Below are 21,091 nucleotides of genomic sequence, written 5' to 3' on the forward strand. Positions count from 1 at the left end.
AGAATTTTGATGTCATCGAAATCAGGGACGTGTCCTGTAAGGGTGCAGTGCGCTGCTAGCGCTGTTTTTTGTTCCAATGGTTTGTTCCGTGCTTTTTGGTCTGATTTATGCGAAGATATTCTGGACTTTAACTTAGTTTTGGTAGTGCCAACATATGTCTTTTGGCATATGTTGGACTTGTCGCCCTTACATTTAATGCGATATACTACATTAGACTTATCTTCGTCAGCTACTTTGTTTTTTAGTTTACTGAATAAATTGTTTAGTGTATTGTGAGATTTAAAAGCCAGTTATGGGTGGTGTCGTCGTAGATTTTAGAGTATTTTATACGTTCGGGGAAACTCCGTATATATGTCATGGGTTTGTATATCCTTTGGTTTGTATCTCGCGTTTTATTGTTGTCAATTCTTATTGCACGTTTTATAAGATTATTGATCGTTTCATTAGGAAAGCTATTTTTGCTCAATATCTCTTTGATTCTGTCAATATTTTTGCTGTGGAACTCTTTATCACTTATGTCTAGGACCCTTTTAATGAAGTTCGTAGCAGTATTTATAATAGTTTTTCTCAGGTGTTTTGATGTATAGTTGATGAGTCTACCAGATGCCGTGGGTTTCTGGTACCAGTCCAATTTTAGTTTGCAACCCGGTTTAATGACTATTGAATCTAAGTAGGGTAGTTGGTTGTCATTTTCAATTTCCATCGTGAACTTTATTTGTGAATTGTAAGAATTGAGGAAGGCTAGTGTTTCACTGATGTCATCTCTCTTGATTACTGCAAAAATAGCATCAACATATTTGGTAAGGATTTTCGGTTTGTTGTGCATTTTCTCTATCGTGGAGTCTAATAGTTTTTCCATTACAATGTCTGCTAGCACTGGGGATGCAGGCGAACCCATCGGCATACCTTTGTTTTGTTTGTAGAATTTATTGTCAAATATAAAATATCTTGTATTCTTTATACAAACCGTCAATATATCCATGAAAAGCTCTTTGGGTATTGATGTGAATGATTTGATAACTTCCCACTTTTCTTCTATAGTGTTCAGAGCTAAATTCACTGGAATGCTGGGGAAGAGCGATACCGCATCGAATGATATCAGAATTTCGTCCGAATTAACATGAATGTTTTGGATATTTTCTTTAAAAGCTTTGGCATCCTTAATATTAATCTTTTCTTATAATTTTACCACAAAATATATTTGTTTTCTTTTTGTATTTTTCAATAATTTTGTTTAAATTTACATTGTTAAATTGTAATCTTTAAATCTAAGTTGAATACTTTTTATACATATAAATTAAATTAAATAAAAATTAAAATTTTAAAAGGAAGCTGTGTTGGCATTATTATAGAAAAATGGGTAAAATTGTAAAAAATGGGTTGAAGCCGATTTCTGGCTTAATCTTAAATTTTATAAACCTATGCCCAAAGAACGATTCAAAGAATACTCCAGAGGCAACATGATACTAGCGTATGAGTTTCTGATATATGCAGTGCATCTGCCTTAAATTGATGCTGACATTTTGAACCCGGAATTTCATGTTCATTTTTAATTTTTTAATAATCCAGACGCGCAACCAGATAATATTCTAAGCTCATAATAGGATTATAGAACCCGTGATTTTACGTCGTTTAATGTATATTTCATGAGTGTGCTCCCTTCAGCATCCTAGTAATGGAGTCTAAAGGCCAACATTTGATGCGTGAATTTTCTTAAAAAAATATTTTTGGGCTAAAATTTACAAGTGTCATTCTATATCCTTTGAATCCCGCGTGAATTTAGTTTTGTTACGCGATAGATCTAATGAGTTCTTGCGCGTTCGAATCCATCCACTAAAATGGGGGATATAGATACCGTGCAAATAGGAAAATCTGCAAAAATGTGTTTTGAAAAATCCGCGTACTAAACCACGATGTTCTTTGAAAAATATTACATAAATGGAATCCTTTATACGCGATTATGCTAACGAGGGTATATACACTTTCATACGGGCAAAATGTTCCTTATCAAAATAATGGTTTTAGACCCAAAGTATGCTTGGACCAAATTCGTTTCAGACAATTTGGAGTCGATTTAGTAATGTCCGTCCTTCTGTCTGTCTGGCTGGCTGGAGCGCACGATAACTTTCGAACGGCTCAACCGATTATGTTCAAAATTTGGCTGTCGTAATATTTTGTCCAAACTTAGTTTAAGTTCGAAGGTCGGTTATATCGGTCCACTCCTACCGATACTTCCCCAACAAATGTTCGGAAGATTTGTGCGCACGATAACTCTTGAAGGGAGTAACCGATTTGGTCCATACTTTGCATATCGTGATACTTCTACCAGACTTAGATGAGGTTTCATTATGAACTCAATCGGTCCATTCCTTCAGGTACCTCCCACACAAAATTTCGGAAAAGTGCAGTTTAGGACCTGCGATTCGAGGCTTTGATTTTTGTATTCACTATCCCCCATACGACGATACACGTTTCATCAGGGGCAAGTCCATACCTCCTGAGAAAATAGACTGAAAGGTGCAAAAAAAAACCCATGGCACCGTGTGTAGTGGTTGGAGAGCAAGATAACTCTCGAAAGGATCTGCCGATTCGGTCCAAAATTTGGCATTCGTAATATTTTGTCCAAACTTAATTTAAGTTCAATGATAAGCTATATCGGTGCCCCATGGCACCGTGTGTAGTTGTTGGAGAGCAAGATAACTCTCGAAAGGATCTGCCGATTCGGTCCAAAATTTGGCATTCGTAATATTTTGTCCAAACTTAATTTAAGTTCAATGATAAGCTATATCGGTCCACTCCTTCAGTTACCACCCCCCACAAAAGTTCAAAAATGTTCGGAAAATTGTGCGCACGATAACTCTTGAATGGAGTGACCGATTTGGTCGATACTTTACACATTCTATTATGTCTATCAGATATAGATCAAGTTTGAATATGAACTATATTTGTCGAATCCTTCGGGTACCTCCCACACGACATTTTGGATAAATTCACTTTAAGGCCCGCTCTCGAATCACTTTGATTTCTGTTGAAGCAACTTGCATACGCTGCCTCCTTTACGTCGGCAAGAGTTTTTTCAGAAGCAAGTCTATACTTCTTGAGAAAATAGTGTGAAAGGTGCAAAAAAACCCCTATGACACCTTGTGTAGTGGTTGAAGCGCAAGATAACTCTCGAACATGTCAACCTATTTGGTCCAAAATTTGGACTTCGTCATATTTTGTCCAAACTTAGTTTCAGTTCGAAGAGGGGCAATATCGGTATTTCCCCCAATATTTAAAAAATTTCACTAAAATGGTATGCACGATATATTTTGAACGATGCAACCAATTTGGGCCTGTTCGAAGATCCTTGGGAAATGTATACCGATGCTGTTCGTTGTGGTCCCGTTTACAGCGAGATTATGTTTTCCGTGGACAAGACTATGATCCCTGGTATACTGATCCAAAAGTTATGCTATGACCCACTAAAGTGACTAGTGGGAGCTACATATATCAATCGAAAATATATGACCCTCAAAGTAAGATCAACTTACATAATGGACTATGTCGGTCCATTCCTTCAACTACCTTATCCGCAACATTTTGAACTTTAATCCTAAATCACATTTTTGTCGGCAAGTTCAAATGTCTAAAAAGAGCCACCAAATTCTATACGTAGATGAAAGTTTCGATTCATATAGGCTGAGGGTATACATATCTCTGTCGGCAAAGCCGACTGATACTTTTTACTTGTTTGTTTTCATTTGTATCTATAATATTTTTGGCCTATTCAGCAGATCTGTACCACTAATTTCATTAATTATGCCTCTCAGATCAAGTTCAGGTTGGCACTGCATTACATTTTTGAGCGTATATTCGTATTTGCACCACAGCATCATAAAATGTTACACTATTGCTCTGTTCCAGAACTAAAAAGTTTTTACAATTTTTACCACTTTTACACATTTTGCGTTCCCGTACACAAATTTTATATGAAAATCGTTTACGACTTTTAAAATTTTTACGACTTTTACCACTTTATAAAGTACGGGAACAGGCCATATATTTAAATCGCCAACATTTACAGGTCAAAGCTATGAAAATTTGCGAAAGGGTTCTTAATTTAACAGAAATCATCATTTATTAGAATTAGTGAGTCCATTTCTTCAAAACGTTGTCAACAATGGCGTTCATTGCCGCATTTACCTTCCACTTTTGGAAAATGCAATTAATTGAAAATTTCCGAAGGTCATTTTAAAAAATCTTGAATATCTCCGAAAACTGCTCGTTTATATATATAATCTTTCAGATTATATATATCTTAACACGGGAGTGTACGGGATTGACTTTTGTCCACAATTTTAGGCAGAGATATTTTGTGACCGCTGATACCTAAATAAGGTAAAAAAGCATAAAAAATTATTCAATCGGTCGGCAAACTTATATGCGGCTATATCAAAGTGTGGACTGGGAACCTCAATTGTCGAATTGCAGATACTTGGGTCAAAATTGTAATCGGTACCGTTATATGGGGGCCTGCCAAAACATGGATCTATATTGACAGTTTTGGCGGATATGTTGTGTGACCACTGGGAACGTCAAATGTCGAATTACAAATAGTCCGGTCAAAAATTATAGCTAAGATCTTAACAAACCGAAAAGCGTAAGGTACCGTTATGTGAGAAAGTATTGTTATATGGGGCTATACCATAACTTAGGCCTGTTCACAGGTTTTGATGGAGATATTTTGTGATCACTAGGAATCTCAACTATCAAATTATAGATAGTTCGGTTAAAAATTTTAGCTAAAATCTTTAAAATACCGAAAATCGGGTGGCACCGTTATATGGGAGCTGTTCCAGAACGTGTACCTATGTTTACAATTTTTGAAGGAGATATATTGTGACTACTGGAATCCTCAAATGTTTAATTACAGATATTTCGCTCAAAAAATGTAGCTAAAATCCTCAAAATACCGTAAATCGGGAGGTACCGCTATATCGGGGCTATACCAAACCATGGACCCATATTGACAGTTTTTGGTGGAGATGCTTTGTGACCACTAGGAACCTCAAACGTCAAATTACAGGTAGTTCGGTCACAAAATGTAGCTACAATTCTCAAAATACCGAAAATCGGGAGGTACCGTTATATGGGAGCTGTTCCAGAACGTGTACCTATGTTTACAATTTTTGAGGAGATATATTATGACTACTGGAATCCTCAAATGTTTCATTACAGATATTTCGCTCAAAAATGTAGTTAAAATCCCCAAAATACCGAAAATCGGGAGGTACCGCTATATCGGGGATATACCAAAACATGGACCCATATTGACAGTTTTTGGTGGAGATGTTTTGTAATTTCTATGAACCTCAACTGTTAAATTACAGGTAGTTCGGTCAAACATCTTAGCTAAAATCCTCAAAATACCGAAAATCGGGAGGTAATGTTATATGGGGGCTATACCAAGCCATGGACCATTGTTGACGTTTATTGGTGGAGATGTTTTGTGATCACTGGGAACCCCAAACGTGAAACTGCAGGTAGTTCGGTCAAAAAATGTAGCAAAAATCACCGAAATACCGAAAATCGGGAGGTACCGTTATATGGGGGCTATACCAAAAAATGGTCCGATATGGTCCATCTTCGAACTTGACCTGCCTATGGAAAAATACACTCGGGTGCAACAAATATAGCGCTCTAGCTCAATTATTGCGAACGCTAGAGCGATTACAACAGACGGACAGATGGACATGGCTAGATCGTCTTAGAATTTTATCCTCATTAATGAATGGAAAATATATATGTCTTAGAAAAAAATGTGAAACAAAAGTGCATTTTTAAGTTTTTTCGTAGAGTAACTCGCCAAACTGAGTATGGACCATTTCCAGTGGAGTACTTAGCTAACGAATTCAATACAATTTTAATTAATTTTATGTACATTTAAAATTCCTTAAAGTTCCACTAAATTTCCCATATTTCGCACTGTGCGTTGCGGCCCATTTACAACGCTACAACTTTTTTTCCGGAGTAAGTCCATACTTCCTGGAAAAATGGCCCAAAACCCTGCCTACACATACTAAAATGGCAAGATAACTCTAAAACTGTTTCAACAATTTCTTCCAAAGCTAGTTTAACGTAAGTTTGCTTACTAAAAATGTTCGGTATACGTTAACGATTTCGTATAAATGTATATTCCACGTATTTTGAAGCAAACTCGTGATATAAAATTAATATATTTTATATACGGCATAATTATTGTTTTTGGTCAGTGGCTGGGTCATATCTCCAACAGCACAGCTGACTGATACTTTTGTACTTGTTTTTATTACACAAAATAGGTGTTTATTTTGGCTATAACGTCCAAACAATTATCTCGATCATTGTAATTTTGGTACCATTTGACTCCCCGTAAAGTTTAGATTCAAAACCTTGTAACCTTGTAACTTATAAAAATTTTTATAATAATTTGTTCTTAAAAGCAGAAGTAACGCCGCTCTTTTGTCTGCAACAACTGGGGAATTTTTTCTTAACCTGTGCACCAAAAATCGTTAATGCAAAGCGAAAAGAAAAAGGTTATATTTTGGAAATGGAATATGAAAGAATTAGTAACATTTTCCATATACCTTTCATTTGTTTTTTTAAGGTCATAAGGGAAAGAAATCAATTTTAAATTATGAACGACTTTTGATTAACTCTGTTAATTATTTGAACATTTAACGTTTTAAATATTACACATACTTTTATATATATTCCATATTATATAACATAACATGGCTTTACATGCAGTTATCCAAACTAAATGTATATCCATTTAATTACAAAAAGTAAATACAATTGTGTACTGTACAACGTTGCGTATGATTGATTCTGATACACACAGATTCAATATTAGCATTATTTATACGCCCGGATGTACTCAAGCAAAACAATATTTCATACTTTTGTTGCGAGCATTATATAATGTTTCGTTTCAACTTAACTCACCAACAAAAAAAAAAAAAAAACCTTTGTTTTAATAATATTCTTTTATTTATTTTATTTTCAGTTCATCTGCCACAGAATTGATATCTCGACGTGGAGTATTTTCCCGGCATCATTATGGTTCAGTGGATCAGGTAAGAATGAAAAAAAAACAATCAACGATTATAATGTTGTTTTAAAATATCCCACGATATGCGAAAGTTTGTTTTTGTTTAACATCAGGATTATGTTATCAGAAAAAACATTAATTTGTTTTGAAAGGAAAACACGTTTTAAATAAAACGGAAATTAATTTTTAATCTGTGAAATCCCGCCGAAGTGTATGTGCGTGTTGCATTTGTTAAACATTATATAATGTACCTACATACATGTCAGAAGCAAATTTTTTAATTTGTATTCCAAAAAATGGGGATATTTGAAGTATGATGCAAAACAGTATTTTCATTGAGAGCGAACAAAGTAATGTCCGGCAGGTTTTCATGTGGCATGGATTTTGGGGGTTCTTGATGTTTTTTTAACCAAGAAAGGTGATTACTGTTGGCCTTGATGGTCACCAAATTGAAAAAAATGGGTTTGTAAACAAACTGTTTGAATCGAGCATCTTCATACATCTTCTTAACAAACTCAAATTTAAAAACAGTTAAAAATGGGTCAATGGACAAAATTTAATCATTTGTAACTAAAATATACAAAAAATGTCTAATGAATCTGAGAAAAATTCGAAGATGATGCTTATTGGTCAACTCCTTCCGGTGCCTCTCCCACAAAAATTCCAACGGAGAAACCGATTTGGTCCAGATATTTAATCCAAATTTAGTCTAATTTTATTATTCCTTGTGGTTCTGTTTAAAGCCACCCTTCCGACAAATGAGGGCGACCCAAAATTCTTTAAGTCCTACCCCCTAAATGTTAACGCTAACCCACCCCGTCCGGGACGATCGTTGTTTCTATAGTAATTTGAATGGGGCCAAAGGTGCATTTTCACGAAAGTTCTTAAAAGGCTGCATTTATGGTCCAATCAATGAAAACATTTTACCAGTTCATTGTTGTGACTAAAAAAAACAAATCGTACAAAATTTGTGAAAATCGGATAGGATTTTTATAAAATTTGTTCATCGATTGGACTAAAAAAGCGGCCTTTATAGAATGTTCGTGAAAATGCACCTTTGGCCCCATACATATTACTATGATAACAGATCGCCTCAAGATTTTATATATAAGGTTTTTTGGATCAAATGGAACAATTTTGGGCGGTGGAAATAACACAAAAAACACATTGATAAGACCCAAAATTTGTTTCATCGAACTAATAGATTTAGGCCCCAAGTATGTTTTGGGCAAAATTCATTTCATACAATTTGGAGTTAATTTAGCCCTGTTCATCCGTCTGTTTATCTGTATGGCTGGCTGGTGCGCACAATGACTCTCGAACGGATAAACGGATAAAGTTCGAAGATGGGCCATATCGGTCCATTCAATTACGTTAAACTAAGTTTGAAAGACATTTTTGAACAAGTGAGAAAAGGCTATAGTCGGTACGGGGCCGACTATGTGATACCCTACACCACTACCTCTGTGAATAATGTTTTCACTCGAATACATTTCTTTTATGGAGATACGAAAGTTTTCACATATCTGGCATTTAAACCAAATGACTTAAGGCGAACTGAACCAAATAATCAATATTTAATTTTATATTTGACTACTGTCGACATCATCAACATCAATAGGCTTCTATCTCTGTGAGAAAATTTCGTGATGATCCGCTCAAAATTCCGACCTGTAGTGTGGTTGCAGAAAAAGTGGAAAAAAGGATGCATTAACGACTATTGCGATATCTCTATTATTTGACCACCTACGCCAACCTACTTTGCATAATTTTAAATATGGGATTTTTTACTTTCTTAGTCAGGCTTTGCTTTTAGATGGTAACCAACCAAAGGTGTGACATCCGTCATATTATTAAAATCGCAAAAATGAAAAGTTGGGTTCTATTGGCGTAAAATTGCGATATCTCCGTTGTTTGACAACCTACGGTATACCGTTGTAAAGGTGATAATTTCTACTTTCCTTGCCAGATCTTGCTTTTTATATACTCCTTATAGACGCTGAGATATTTGCTTTGAAATGAAATGTTGACTTTTTTCCCAATACATTTTTTGCTCATTGCGACCCCTAAATATTATCCGAACATCACCAAAATCAATAGGCTTCTTCCTCCCCCACGAAATTTCCTGACGATCCGATCAAAATTGCGACCTGTAGCATGATTTCCAAAAAATTGAAAAATGGGATGTATTACCGTTATTTGGTCACCTACGCCGACCTAGTTTGCGTCATTGTAAAGATGGGATCTTCTACTTCATAGTCAGGCTTTGCTTTCGGAAAGTCCTCAACCAAAGCTGTGATATTCGTCATTATAATTAAAATCGCAAAAATGAAAAGTTGGGTTTAATAGCGGCTATTGCGATATCTTCGTTGTTAGACCACCTACGACAACCTACGTTACATTGTTGTAAAGGTGATATTTTATATATATTGACTTTTTCTCCAAATAAAGTTTTTGCTCATTCCGACCCCTAAATATTGTCATCAAAATCAATAGGCTTCTTCCTCTGTGAGACCCTCATTAACCCTCGAAATTTCGTGACGATCCGATCAAAATTGCGCCCAGTAGCGTGATTTCCAAAAAAATGGAAAAATGGGATGTGCTATCGAATATTGCGATATCTCCTGTTATTTGGCCACCTACGCCGACCTAGTTTGCATCATTGTAAAGATGGGATCTTCTACTTTCGTAGTAAGGCTTTGCTTTTGGAAAGTATCCAACCAAAGCTGTGATATTCGTCATTATAACTAAAATCGCAAAAATGAAAATTTGGGTTTAATTTGCTACTATTGTGATATCTTCGTTGTTTGATCACCCACGAGAACCTACTTTACATCGTTAGAAAGGATATATTTTCTACTTTCATTGTCAGGTTTTGCTTTTGGTATACCCCTTATAGAAGCTGAGATATTAGCTTTGGAAAAAACGTTGTCTTTTTATCCAAAAAAGTTTTTTGCCCATTCCGACCCCTAAATATTATTCGACCCTCACCAAAATCAATAGGCTTCTTCCTCTTTGAGATCCCCATTAACTCTCAAAATTTCGTGACGATCCGATCAAAATTGCGGGCCTGTAGCAGATTTCCAAAAAAATGGAAAAATTGGATGAATTACCGACCATTGTGGTATCTCCGCTATTTGGTCACCTACGCCGACCTAGTTTGCATCATTGTAAAGATGTGATCTTCTACTTTCATAGTAAGGCTTTGCTTTTGGAAAGTATCCAGCCAAAGCTGTGATATTCGTCATTATAACTAAAATCGCAAACATGAAAATTTGGGGTTTATTTGCGACTATTGTGATATCTTCGTTGTTTGATCACCTACAAGAATCTACTTTACATCATTAGAAAGGTGATATTTTCTACTTTCATTGTCAGGTTTTGCTTTTGGTATACCCCATATAGAAACTGAGATATTCGCTTTGGAAAAAAACGTTGTCTTTTTATCCACTTAAGATTTTTGCCCATTCCGACCCCTAAATATTATCCGACCATCACCAAAATCAATAGGCTTCCTCCCCTCCGGGACCCCCATCAACACCCAAAATTTCGTGACGATCCGATCAAAATTGCGACCTGTAGCGTGATTACAAGGTTTAGATGGACAGACGGACAGACGGACTGACGGACGGACACACATAGCCAGATCGACTCAGCTCGTCGAGACATTCATTTTGATATATAAAGTATGGGTCTACGACCATTATTTCGATGCGTTACAAACTTTTTGGCCAAAACCAACTTATAATACCCTCCCCACATAGTGGTGTAGGGTATAAAAAGTTTTACCAGTTATCTTGCACAATAACCATTTTAGTATGTGCCGGAAGGGTTTTGGTGCTTGAACAATTATCTCAGGAAGTATTGACTTACTCCCGAAAAAGATTGTACAGTTGTAAATGAGGCCGCTAGAACAACCTACTGAAAAAAGAATCAAAACGATGCGAGAGGAGCTCTTAAACTTCACTTTTTTCGAATTTTGTGTTGTAGGTACCCGAAGAAGTGGACCGATATAGTCCATATTCCAAGCTGATATATGACTGGATGAAATAATATGATGTGCAAAGTCTGCACCAATCAGAAACTCCCTGCGAGAATTACTTGCGGATTTGCCATTTTGGTTGGTGCCGTCAGGGTTTCTTGGTACTTTTAAGCCAATATCTCAGGAAGTATGGACTTGAACAAGAAAAAAATTGTAGCGTCGTAAAGGGACCAAATCGATTGCTCGCTTTGAGAGTTATCGTTCACATCATTTTACAGACAAATTTTGAAGGAGTGGTAGGTACCCGAAGGAGTGGACCGATATGGTCCATCTTCGAACTTAAACTTGGTTTGGTCAAAATATTACGATACCCAAAAATTGGTTGTTGGTTAAGTTGATCCGTTGGACCAGCCTGACCGAGCACACCAGCCAGACAGACGGACAGCCAGACGGACAGACAGACGGACGGACATTGCTAAATGGACTCCAAATTGTCTGAAGCGAATTTCGTCCAAACATACTTATGGTTTAAACCCGTTATTTCGATGAGGCACATTTTTGGTCGTATCAAAGTATATATACATACATACCCAGCAAAATTTGAAGGAAGGGGTTCCATGTGATGATGTGATTTCATGGCATCTTTTGCATTTGTTCAAACGAATTCGTGAAAGATCCGATGAAGATGCTAAAAATATGGCATGCCAGATCACTTGCACCCATGATTGAATAGCATCGAACATTTTGCTGGGTAGCTAAATAGAAATGAATTTTCAAAAATACTTTTTTTTTGTGTTTTTTAGTGTACTATACTTTTGTTAAATGCAGCGTAACTACCAAAGTTCTCTAATGTCCAGCCCAATTTTTTTTTCTACAAATTAAATTGGATTTCCTAGATTTCGAATTATCAACTTTTGGCTTCAAATAGCCGCAAATCTTGCTGATAAATGCATGGAAAATGTAGGTTAAATCCTCAAAATACCAAATATCGGGCGGTACAGTTATATGGGAACTATATCAAAACGTTGACCAATGTTCACAATTTTTGGTGGAGAAGATATATAACCACCGAGAACCTCCAATACCAAAATTCAGCTTATTTCGTCTGACAATGTGGACAAAATCATCAAAATACCAAATATTGGGAGGTACCGCTATATGGGTGTAACATCAAAACTTAGGCCTATGTCCACAATTTTTTGTTGGGGAATGTTTGTGGAACTCTAAATACCAAATTACATCTCACTTGGGTTGAGAATGTAGGTTAAATCCCTAAAATACTGAAAAACGGGAGGTACCTAAAAAGGGGCCTATACCCAAACGTGGGCCTATGTCCACAACTTTTGGTGGAAAAGTTTAGTGACACAAGAAACCCTAAGTACCAAATTGCAACTAATTTGGAAGGAATGGATTGCTTAATTCGTCAAAATACCGAATATCAGGAGGTGCCGCACAGTGGATGCGCCCAACGACAAAAATCAAAAAATTCATGTCGTCAATTTAAAAATTTAAAGATGCAAATCGCTTCAAGACATTCCAAATTTTTCGAAACTCAACTTATTTTTTCCATTTTTCGCGGTTTTTAAGCAGAAAAAGCCTCACAAATATCACTAATTTTGAAGAAAAAAAATGTATTTAAAAATGAGAAAACACGTCAAAACGTGGAAATTTTCCCCGCACTGAGAACCAAAAATACGTTATTACTGGTAATTCTGCAGAAAAAAAGGTGATTAAATCCTATAAAGTGAGTATGGTAACCCTTTGGAGGCTGTGGCCAAAAGTGGACCAATGTCACATTTGCTTATAAAATCCGTTTAGAATTTGTTAAATATCTGTAAAATACATTAAATCGAGATAGAAATCATATACGGGTGTATAACAAAGCATGGACCAATATTAACAGTTTCTAGCGGAGGTTTACAGCGAATTTGGTTAAACAATATGTTGGCAACAGTAGAATACTTAAATTCAGAATGATTCGTTACATGGGAACCACGCGAAATTTTGGACCTAGGACTCCAATATTTTTGTTAGATTGCTTTTAGCCCCCGGGGACCAATTGATAAAAAGTTCAGTTCAATATATCACCTAGAAGTACTCACGGACAGAAACATATCTCCATTCGTTTGCATGTTATTAATTTCGCGCCGTTAGATCATTGATTTCGACCACTGTGCGGCGACTTTTTGACGGGACAAAACGTGGATTTGATGAGTCAACCGCCGTACAACCCTGACTTGGAACCCAATGACTTCATTTGATTCCCGCACATCAAGAAAAAAGTCGTGGTCAACGATTTTCGTCGCCAGAAAATGCTGTTGAAGCGTGCAAAACTATATTTTGTACTCATTCTGAGTACAAAAAGTGCTTGAACAATTGGAGACTACTGTAACGACGGGTTTTCCCCCCCTATGGCTAGAGTAGCTAGTCGGGGTCCAAGGATCCTTACAGAAAATTTATTTATTTGAGACAGAAAGGAAAAGACAGTTGTTACCGTTCAATGCACTTTTATTGTGCTCGTAAATAGAGCGTTTCTCTTTAGAGTTAACTTAATCTACTGCTCGTAAATAGAGCGTTTCTCTTTAAAGTTATCTTAATCTACTTAATATAAATAAAGTGATAATTCGGTCCTCAGTCCGCACAGGAATTCTAAGCCACCAAGTTCATCACTTCGAGACCTGGATAAGTACTCGATAAGCCAGGAGAGTCGGGGATTAATAGGCCAGAGACCTGGATAAGTACTCTGGATCTCCGGGATATGGGATGGATCGTCTAAGGCTACAAGATCAGCTGATATGCGAGAGACCTGGATAAGTACTCACGCAGGACCTACAGGGATTTTCAAAGCTACGGCTGCAAGAGACCTTAATAAGTACACAGGCACTACAAGGATATACAAGGCTACGGTTGCGAGAGACCTTAATAAGTACTCAAGCACTACAAGGATAATCAAAGGCTACGGTTGCAAGAGACCTTAATAAGTACTCAAGCACTACAAGGTTAATCAAAGGCTACGGTTGCGAGAGACCTTAATAAGTACTCAAGCACTACAAGGATAATCAAGGTTACGGTTGCAAGAGACCTTAATAAGTACTCAAGCGCTACAAGGATAATCAAAGGCTACAGTTGCAAGAGACCTTAATAAGTACTCAAGCACTACAAGGGCAATCAAAGGCTACGGTTGCAAGAGACCTTAATAAGTACTCAAGCACTACAAGGATAATCAAAGGCTACGGTTGCAAGAGACCTTAATAAGTACTCAAGCACTACAAGGATAATCAAGGCTACGGTTGCAAGAGACCTTAATAAGTACTCAAGCACTACGGGGATATTCAAGGCTACGGTTGCGAGAGACCTTAATAAGTACTCAAGCACTACAAGGATAATCAAGGCTACGGTTGCAAGAGACCTTAATAAGTACTCAAGCACTACAAGGATAATCAAGGCTACGGTTGCAAGAGACCTTAATAAGTACTCAAGCACTACAAGGATAATCAAAGGCTACGTTTGCAAGAGACCTTAATAAGTACTCAAGCACTACAAGGATAATCAAAGGCTACGGTTGCAAGAGACCTTAATAAGTACTCAAGCACTACTAGGATAATCAAAGGCTACGGTTGCAAGAGACCTTAATAAGTACTCAAGCACTACAAGGATAATCAAAGGCTACGTTTGCAAGAGACCTTAATAAGTACTCAAGCACTACTAGGATAATCAAAGGCTACGGTTGCAAGAGACCTTAATAAGTACTCAAGCACTACAAGGATAATCAAAGGCTACGTTTGCAAGAGACCTTAATAAGTACTCAAGCACTACAAGGATATTCAAGGGTCAAAGGATACGTAAGGATCAAAGGATATGCTAGGATCAAAGGATATGTAAGGATCAAAGGATATGCTAGGATCAAAGGATATGTAAGGATCAAAGGATATGCAAGGATCAAAGGATATGTAAGGATCAAAAGATAGGCAAGGATGCAAGGATTCCTGGCTTAGAGACCTGGATAAGTACTCTAAGGATGTCCAAGGCTAATCTTTTGAATGGGTTACTTACCGTCGAATGATGTGCTCGCTTTGCTGGTCTGTTACTGACTGTCCCAATTCTAGTTTTGGTCGCCCCTTTTATACTAGCTCCCACCACGTGTTTTCTTATTGGGGTAACGGGAACTTGTTTACAACATAGCCAGTGATCATCTCCACCAATGGCAGTGATGAGCTGATGCTGTTGTGATGATGCTGTGGGACTCTACGTAGGAGTAACGGTAACTTGTTTACCAGAAACATTGTCACCACAACAACAACACTATTGATCATTACCACTAAAGGTAGTGATGACGACGGTGAGTTAGGGTTACCTCGTAGTGTGTCTACCCCCTTTAAAATAAAACGCAGGATATAAAGAGAGGACATGATTTTATTAAATATTTATGGGCAGCGACAAAAGATCACACGATTGGTGTAGGTAAAAATGACCGTAGGGATTTTTGCCGTCACACTTCCCCCCTTCCTTGGGTGGGGTCTTTTAAGACCTTGGGATTACCACAACCTGTCCTTTTCGTCCAACGAGAATCCTGAATTTTTGGCCCTGGACCGCGACCACTCTCTTGTACTGCTCCCCAGGGCGGTGCAAGGATACTGCTGTTTTAAGGTATGGCTGCAGTTCCCTTTCAACATCTGCCGGCAGCTCTACGTCGCAGACAAAATCGACTGCTGTATCCACCTTCTGCGGTACAACGATCGCGCTCCTGATCTGGGGCCCCATCTCCGCCGGTTGTCTGGTTTGGGCTAATTTGGTGGATTTTGGGGGTTTCATCCATGATGTTTTCCAGGAAGATGACATCGCTCCCCGGACTGCCGATGATGGTGCTACTGGGGGTGGTCGGGTTGATATGCCTTCCTGGAGTGATTGGTAGCCCGTTCGATTTTACATTGACCGGACTAGTAGCCATCTAGTCCCAGTCGCCGTGTGGTGCCAACTGGGGTCCCGATCTGTGTCCTGACATCGGTGATATCGTGGGCGATGGTGTTGCGGGTGCTTCATGGGCTCGCTTCTTAGGTCTTGGTGGGGTATAGGCTTCATCATCCGAAGAGATCACGACCACCTCTGAGACGGGTTCGGCAACAAGTCCCCTGCGTCTGAGGGTGTGTAGAGCCTCCCTGATTTCCTCTGGGCGGGGACACGAGGTAGTCTTTAACTCCTGCATAATTCTGATGATGCTCTGGGGAGTAAGTTTCACTAACGGTACCTTGCATGGCATTGTTAGTGGGAAATTGCCGCCTTGCTTCATGGCTGCCTTGGTTCGTGGCATGGTCTTGTTGGATGGCATGGTTTTAAGGTTAACTGTGAAGGAGACAAAAGAAACGTGAATTAGCTTGAGGTGAATGGTTTTAGCTCGCTAAGATGAGCTACTTTGGTCGAGCGTTCGTCTTGTCCTTTCAACCTGACGATTACCGGGGAAATGAATTCAATGACAGAGAATGGCCCATCATACTTAGGGGCGAGTTTGGCTGCGAATTGGTCGATTGCCTTTGACTGTGGGTGCTGTTTCACCAAAACGCGTTCTCCGACAATAGGTTTCCAAGGACGGCGGCGAAGATTATAGTGCCTACGTTGTTCCTCTGCGGCCCGGCTAAGCTGGTTCCGTACTATTTTAAATACCTCCTGTAGGTCAGATTCCCGTTCCTCCGGTGCCTTCTTTGCGTTTCCCGTACCAAGGACTGCTTCGTCATACAGAGTGGTAGGGAGTCTCGGTTCGCGACATTGAGTGAGATACGCTGGGCTATATCCTGTGGACTCTGAGGCGGCCGTGTTGATAGCTAGGGAAATTTCTGGAAGGAGGTCGTCCCACCTGTTGTGCTTATTTTGGCTTATTTGAGCGATCATTGTTTTGATAGTCCTATTGGCTCTCTCAGTAGGGTTTTCTTGTGGACAGTACGGTGCCGTCAATTGGTGATGAACCCCTATCTCTCGCAAGTATTTCTTAAGTACCTTACTGGTGAACTGGCTTCCGTTGTCCGAGATGAGTACCTTCGGTGTACCAAACCGAGCGAGAATTCTCTCCCGAAATGCTTTCACAACTCCCTCCGCGGTGGCTCTCCTCTGTGGCACCAGTTCAACCCATTTGGAGAAACGATCAAAAAATACCAAGAGCATCGTGTTTCCGTGTTTCGTCCTCGGCAGGGGCCCCACGTAGTCTGTACAAACTGTTGCCCATGGTTCTTCGGGTACAGATACCAGCATCTCTCCCGCTGGAGCGACCTGATAGGGTTTGAATTTTTGGCAGGATTCACAACTTCTCACAAATTTGGTTATGTCTCTCGACATGCCCGGCCAGTAATATCTGCTACAAATTCGGTTTATCGTTTTACGTATTCCCATGTGTCCTGCTGCTACCTGGCTATGGTTTTCCCGCAACACCCTCTCTCGTTGGGATGTGGGAACGCAGAGCTTCCAGGGTGCACAATCCTCGTCATGTTTGTTCCCTGCGATATGTCGGAACAACTGGTGATCCACCACGGCATAGTCTGAGAATGTTTCTGGATTCTGTTTCATGTCAGCCATCTTCTTTGCAATCCAAGGACAGTCGTTCGACACAGTGGTAGCCTTTCTGAGATACTCTAGGGGTTGGCGGGATAGAGCGTCAGCTATGATGTTATTTCGTCCTTTGCGATACTGGATCGAGAATTTAAATTGTTGAAGCTCAAGGGCCCACCGCGCCAGTCTCCCGGTAGGGTTCTCAATGGAATTGAGCCACTTCAAGGAAAGGTGATCGGTGATCACATTAAAGTGGTAACCCTCTAGGTAAGGACGCATCTTTCGTATTCCCCAAATAATTGCTAGGCACTCTTTCTCCGTAGCGGAGTAGTTTTTCTCGGCTCCATTTAAGACTCGGCTAGCGTACGCAATGACCCTTTCGCTCCCGTCGAGGACTTGTGTCAAAACGGCGCCTAATCCGTTGTCACTAGCATCGGTTTGCAGGGTGAATGGTACAGAAAAATCAGGACACGCTAGAACAGGTGCTTCAGTCAGTCGTAGTTTCAGGATTTCGAAGACCGTTTGCTGATCTTCCGTCCACCGCCAGTGTTTCCCTTTCTTTAACATGGAAGTTAGAGGATGGGCTATTGTCGCGAATTCCGGGACGAATCGTCTGTACCATGAGACAATCCCGAGGAATCGACGCAGTTCCTTAAGGCTCGTTGGTGCTGGTAGCTCTCTTATCGCTGCTATCTTGTCAGGATCTGTGTGGATACCCTGAGCGCTCACCACATGACCAAGATATTTTGTCTCCTTCTTGAAAAACTCACACTTGTCTGGGTTGATTCTAAGGTTGACGCTTCTCAGTCTACGGAACACCTCTTTTAAGTTTTCCAGATGTTCCTCCAAGGTCCGACCTATGACGATGATGTCGTCCAAGTAAGCAAAAGCGTGTGGTTCCATATCGGCCCCGATTACTGTGTCAAGTGCGCGTTGGAACGTTGCTGGAGCCGAGTGCAGGCCGAATGGCATTACACACCACTGGTACAATCCTCTACCAGGTACTGTAAATGCCGTGTACTTTCGGCTGGACATTTCCAACGGTATTTGCCAATACCCGTCCTTTAGATCTAGGCTACTCACATAGTTGGCTTCTCTTAGGCGGTCAAGAATGGATGAAATCCTGGGCAAGGGGTAGGCATCGGGACTCGATTTACTGTTCAGGTGACGAAAATCCATACAGAGTCTCCACGTGCCGTTCTTCTTCCGTGCTAAGGTGATAGGAGAGTTATAAGGACTTCTCGATGGTTCAATAAAGCCTTTTGCCAGTAGTTCGTTGACCTTCTCGTGAATAATAGCTTGCATTGCCGGATTTCTCGCTGCGTATCGTAGCTTAAAAGGTCGATCGTCATTCATCACGATCCTATGAGTAGCGACTGTGGAAACACCGTGCAATTCACTGAATTTTTGGAGCTCTTCATTTAGGAAAGTATTTACTCTCTCTTGATCGATTATGTTCGAAACAGTCACTGTGGGTGGTGGACTCTGCTGCTGTGTCTCGGCCGCTTCCGTGTTAGGGCTGTTCTTATCTTCATCTGACTCGGACTGATCGGATGTAATGGTGAGGTGTCGACATCTTAAGATTCCTGGTGTTGTTTCTTCGGGGATCGGGAGGACACAGCTCAGTCCGGCGCATACTATTTTGGTTTGGCTCTGCAGAAGAAAATCCAGCCCCAGTATTATGTCCTCGCTTGCATCTGGTAATACTAAGAATTCAATGTTGAGACGGCACCTTCCGAATATTACCTCCACGAGCAGGCTTTGGTGGATTTGTCGTCTGGAACCGTCGGCTAAGCAAATGGTAGTGCTTTGGGTTGTCTTAACTCCATCGGGATCTATTGCGTGTGCACAGGATTCACTGACAAAGCACTTCGTGGCTCCCGTATCGACCGTTGCTGACCAAAGGCGTTCTCTAATGGAGATATTAGCTACTAAGCGTGAGTCTTGGAATTCGAGAGTGGTCCCTCTGTGGTAGGATATCTTGTCTTGGAGCCCGCATTTCCTACCTCTCTGGGGACTCGTTGCCCGTTTCCCGATCGCAGCCGACAGCACTGGATCGTTCTGACACCTCTTCGACCGCATTCCCAACAAAAGAGTATTTGGGGATTACGACAGCCAGTGGCAAAGTGTCCCTCTTGTCCGCACCTTCGACAGGCTGTGGTAGGGTTAATTGTTTGCTCGGGGTTTCTCTTAGGGTTCTCTTGCTCAATTCTTCGGTGGTGGTCTCTGGGAACGCTTGGCATGGCTGGTATACTCTCCAGGTCTTCGGCCATTTCTAGTAGGCCTGCCAGGTCAGTGAAGTCCTTTCGCCGTATGTACCACATGTATTCTGGTGATGCGTTTTGGAAAATTCGTTCCACCTTCTGTTGTTCAGTGTGGCTACTGTGACGCATGAGGTCCTGCATGGCCAACATGTAGTCCTTGAATAATTCCCGGGGCTTCTGCTTTCGTTGCCGGATTTCATCTTCCAAATTTTCAAGGAATCTCGGCGGGAGAAAGAATTTCAGAAAGTCCTTTTTGAACGAATCCCACGATTGCCACGGCTTGCGGTTATTCCTGAACCACATCAACGCCCGTCCGTGGAGAACTTCCGGCATCATCTTGATCAGGTCCTTTTTAGGTATCATATACATTTCGGCACGTTCTTCTAACCTCTCTACGAATTCGAAGGGCTTACTCTCTCCTGTGAAACTAACGCCCCACTTCCGAACTTGCTCAGCTGTGCCATGGAGGTCATGTGTCTTTTTTGCTTTTGTGGTAGGCAGCTCTAAACGCGGGGCTTCAGCACCATCTGTCTCACTTAGCGTCCGTGGGGATGCCACTTTCGACTCTTTCTCGTGGACGGCTTGGAGTTCTAGCAACCTTTTTGTGACTTCTGCGTCGTGTAATTGGCCAAGGAACGCGGCGAATCTCTTCCGTTGCTCTTCCACCGTTCCCTCTACTTCGCACTTGAATTCCGCCAGGTATTTATTGAGTTCTTCCTTGCGGAGGCTGTATGCCCAGGACACGCGGATCTCTAACGCCATATTATCTCTGTTTCACTTTGTTTACTCACTTTGTCACTTCACTTAACCACTTATCTCTACACACACTGTCTAAACCTTTCTGTCCCTGCTCGGGCGCCACTGTAACGACGGGTTTTCCCCCCTATGGCTAGAGTAGCTAGTCGGGGTCCAAGGATCCTTACAGAAAATTTATTTATTTGAGACAGAAAGGAAAAGACAGTTGTTACCGTTCAATTCACTTTTATTGTGCTCGTAAATAGAGCGTTTCTCTTTAGAGTTAACTTAATCTACTGCTCGTAAATAGAGCGTTTCTCTTTAAAGTTATCTTAATCTACTTAATATAAATAAAGTGATAATTCGGTCCTCAGTCCGCACAGGAATTCTAAGCCACCAAGTTCATCACTTCGAGACCTGGATAAGTACTCGATAAGCCAGGAGAGTCGGGGATTAATAGGCCAGAGACCTGGATAAGTACTCTGGATCTCCGGGATATGG

The 21,091-nt window shown here is 40.1% G+C and overlaps 1 protein-coding gene across 3 annotated transcripts in view; it reads left to right on the forward strand.

Moving 5' to 3' along the window:
• LOC141396596 (GTPase-activating Rap/Ran-GAP domain-like protein 3) overlaps positions 1–21,091 on the forward strand; it is a 559,487-nt gene that overhangs the window by 373,220 nt on the left and 165,176 nt on the right. For all 3 annotated transcript variants that reach the window (XM_073972169.1, XM_073972170.1, XM_073972171.1), the window contains one exon: positions 7,031–7,100. In XM_073972169.1, the coding sequence (XP_073828270.1) occupies positions 7,031–7,100 (70 nt within the window). The remainder of the gene's footprint in view (positions 1–7,030; positions 7,101–21,091) is intronic.

Source organism: Musca autumnalis, unplaced genomic scaffold (genome assembly GCF_047663935.1).
Source record: "Musca autumnalis isolate F117 unplaced genomic scaffold, ASM4766393v1 scaffold_3, whole genome shotgun sequence".
NCBI lineage: Eukaryota > Metazoa > Arthropoda > Insecta > Diptera > Muscidae > Musca > Musca autumnalis.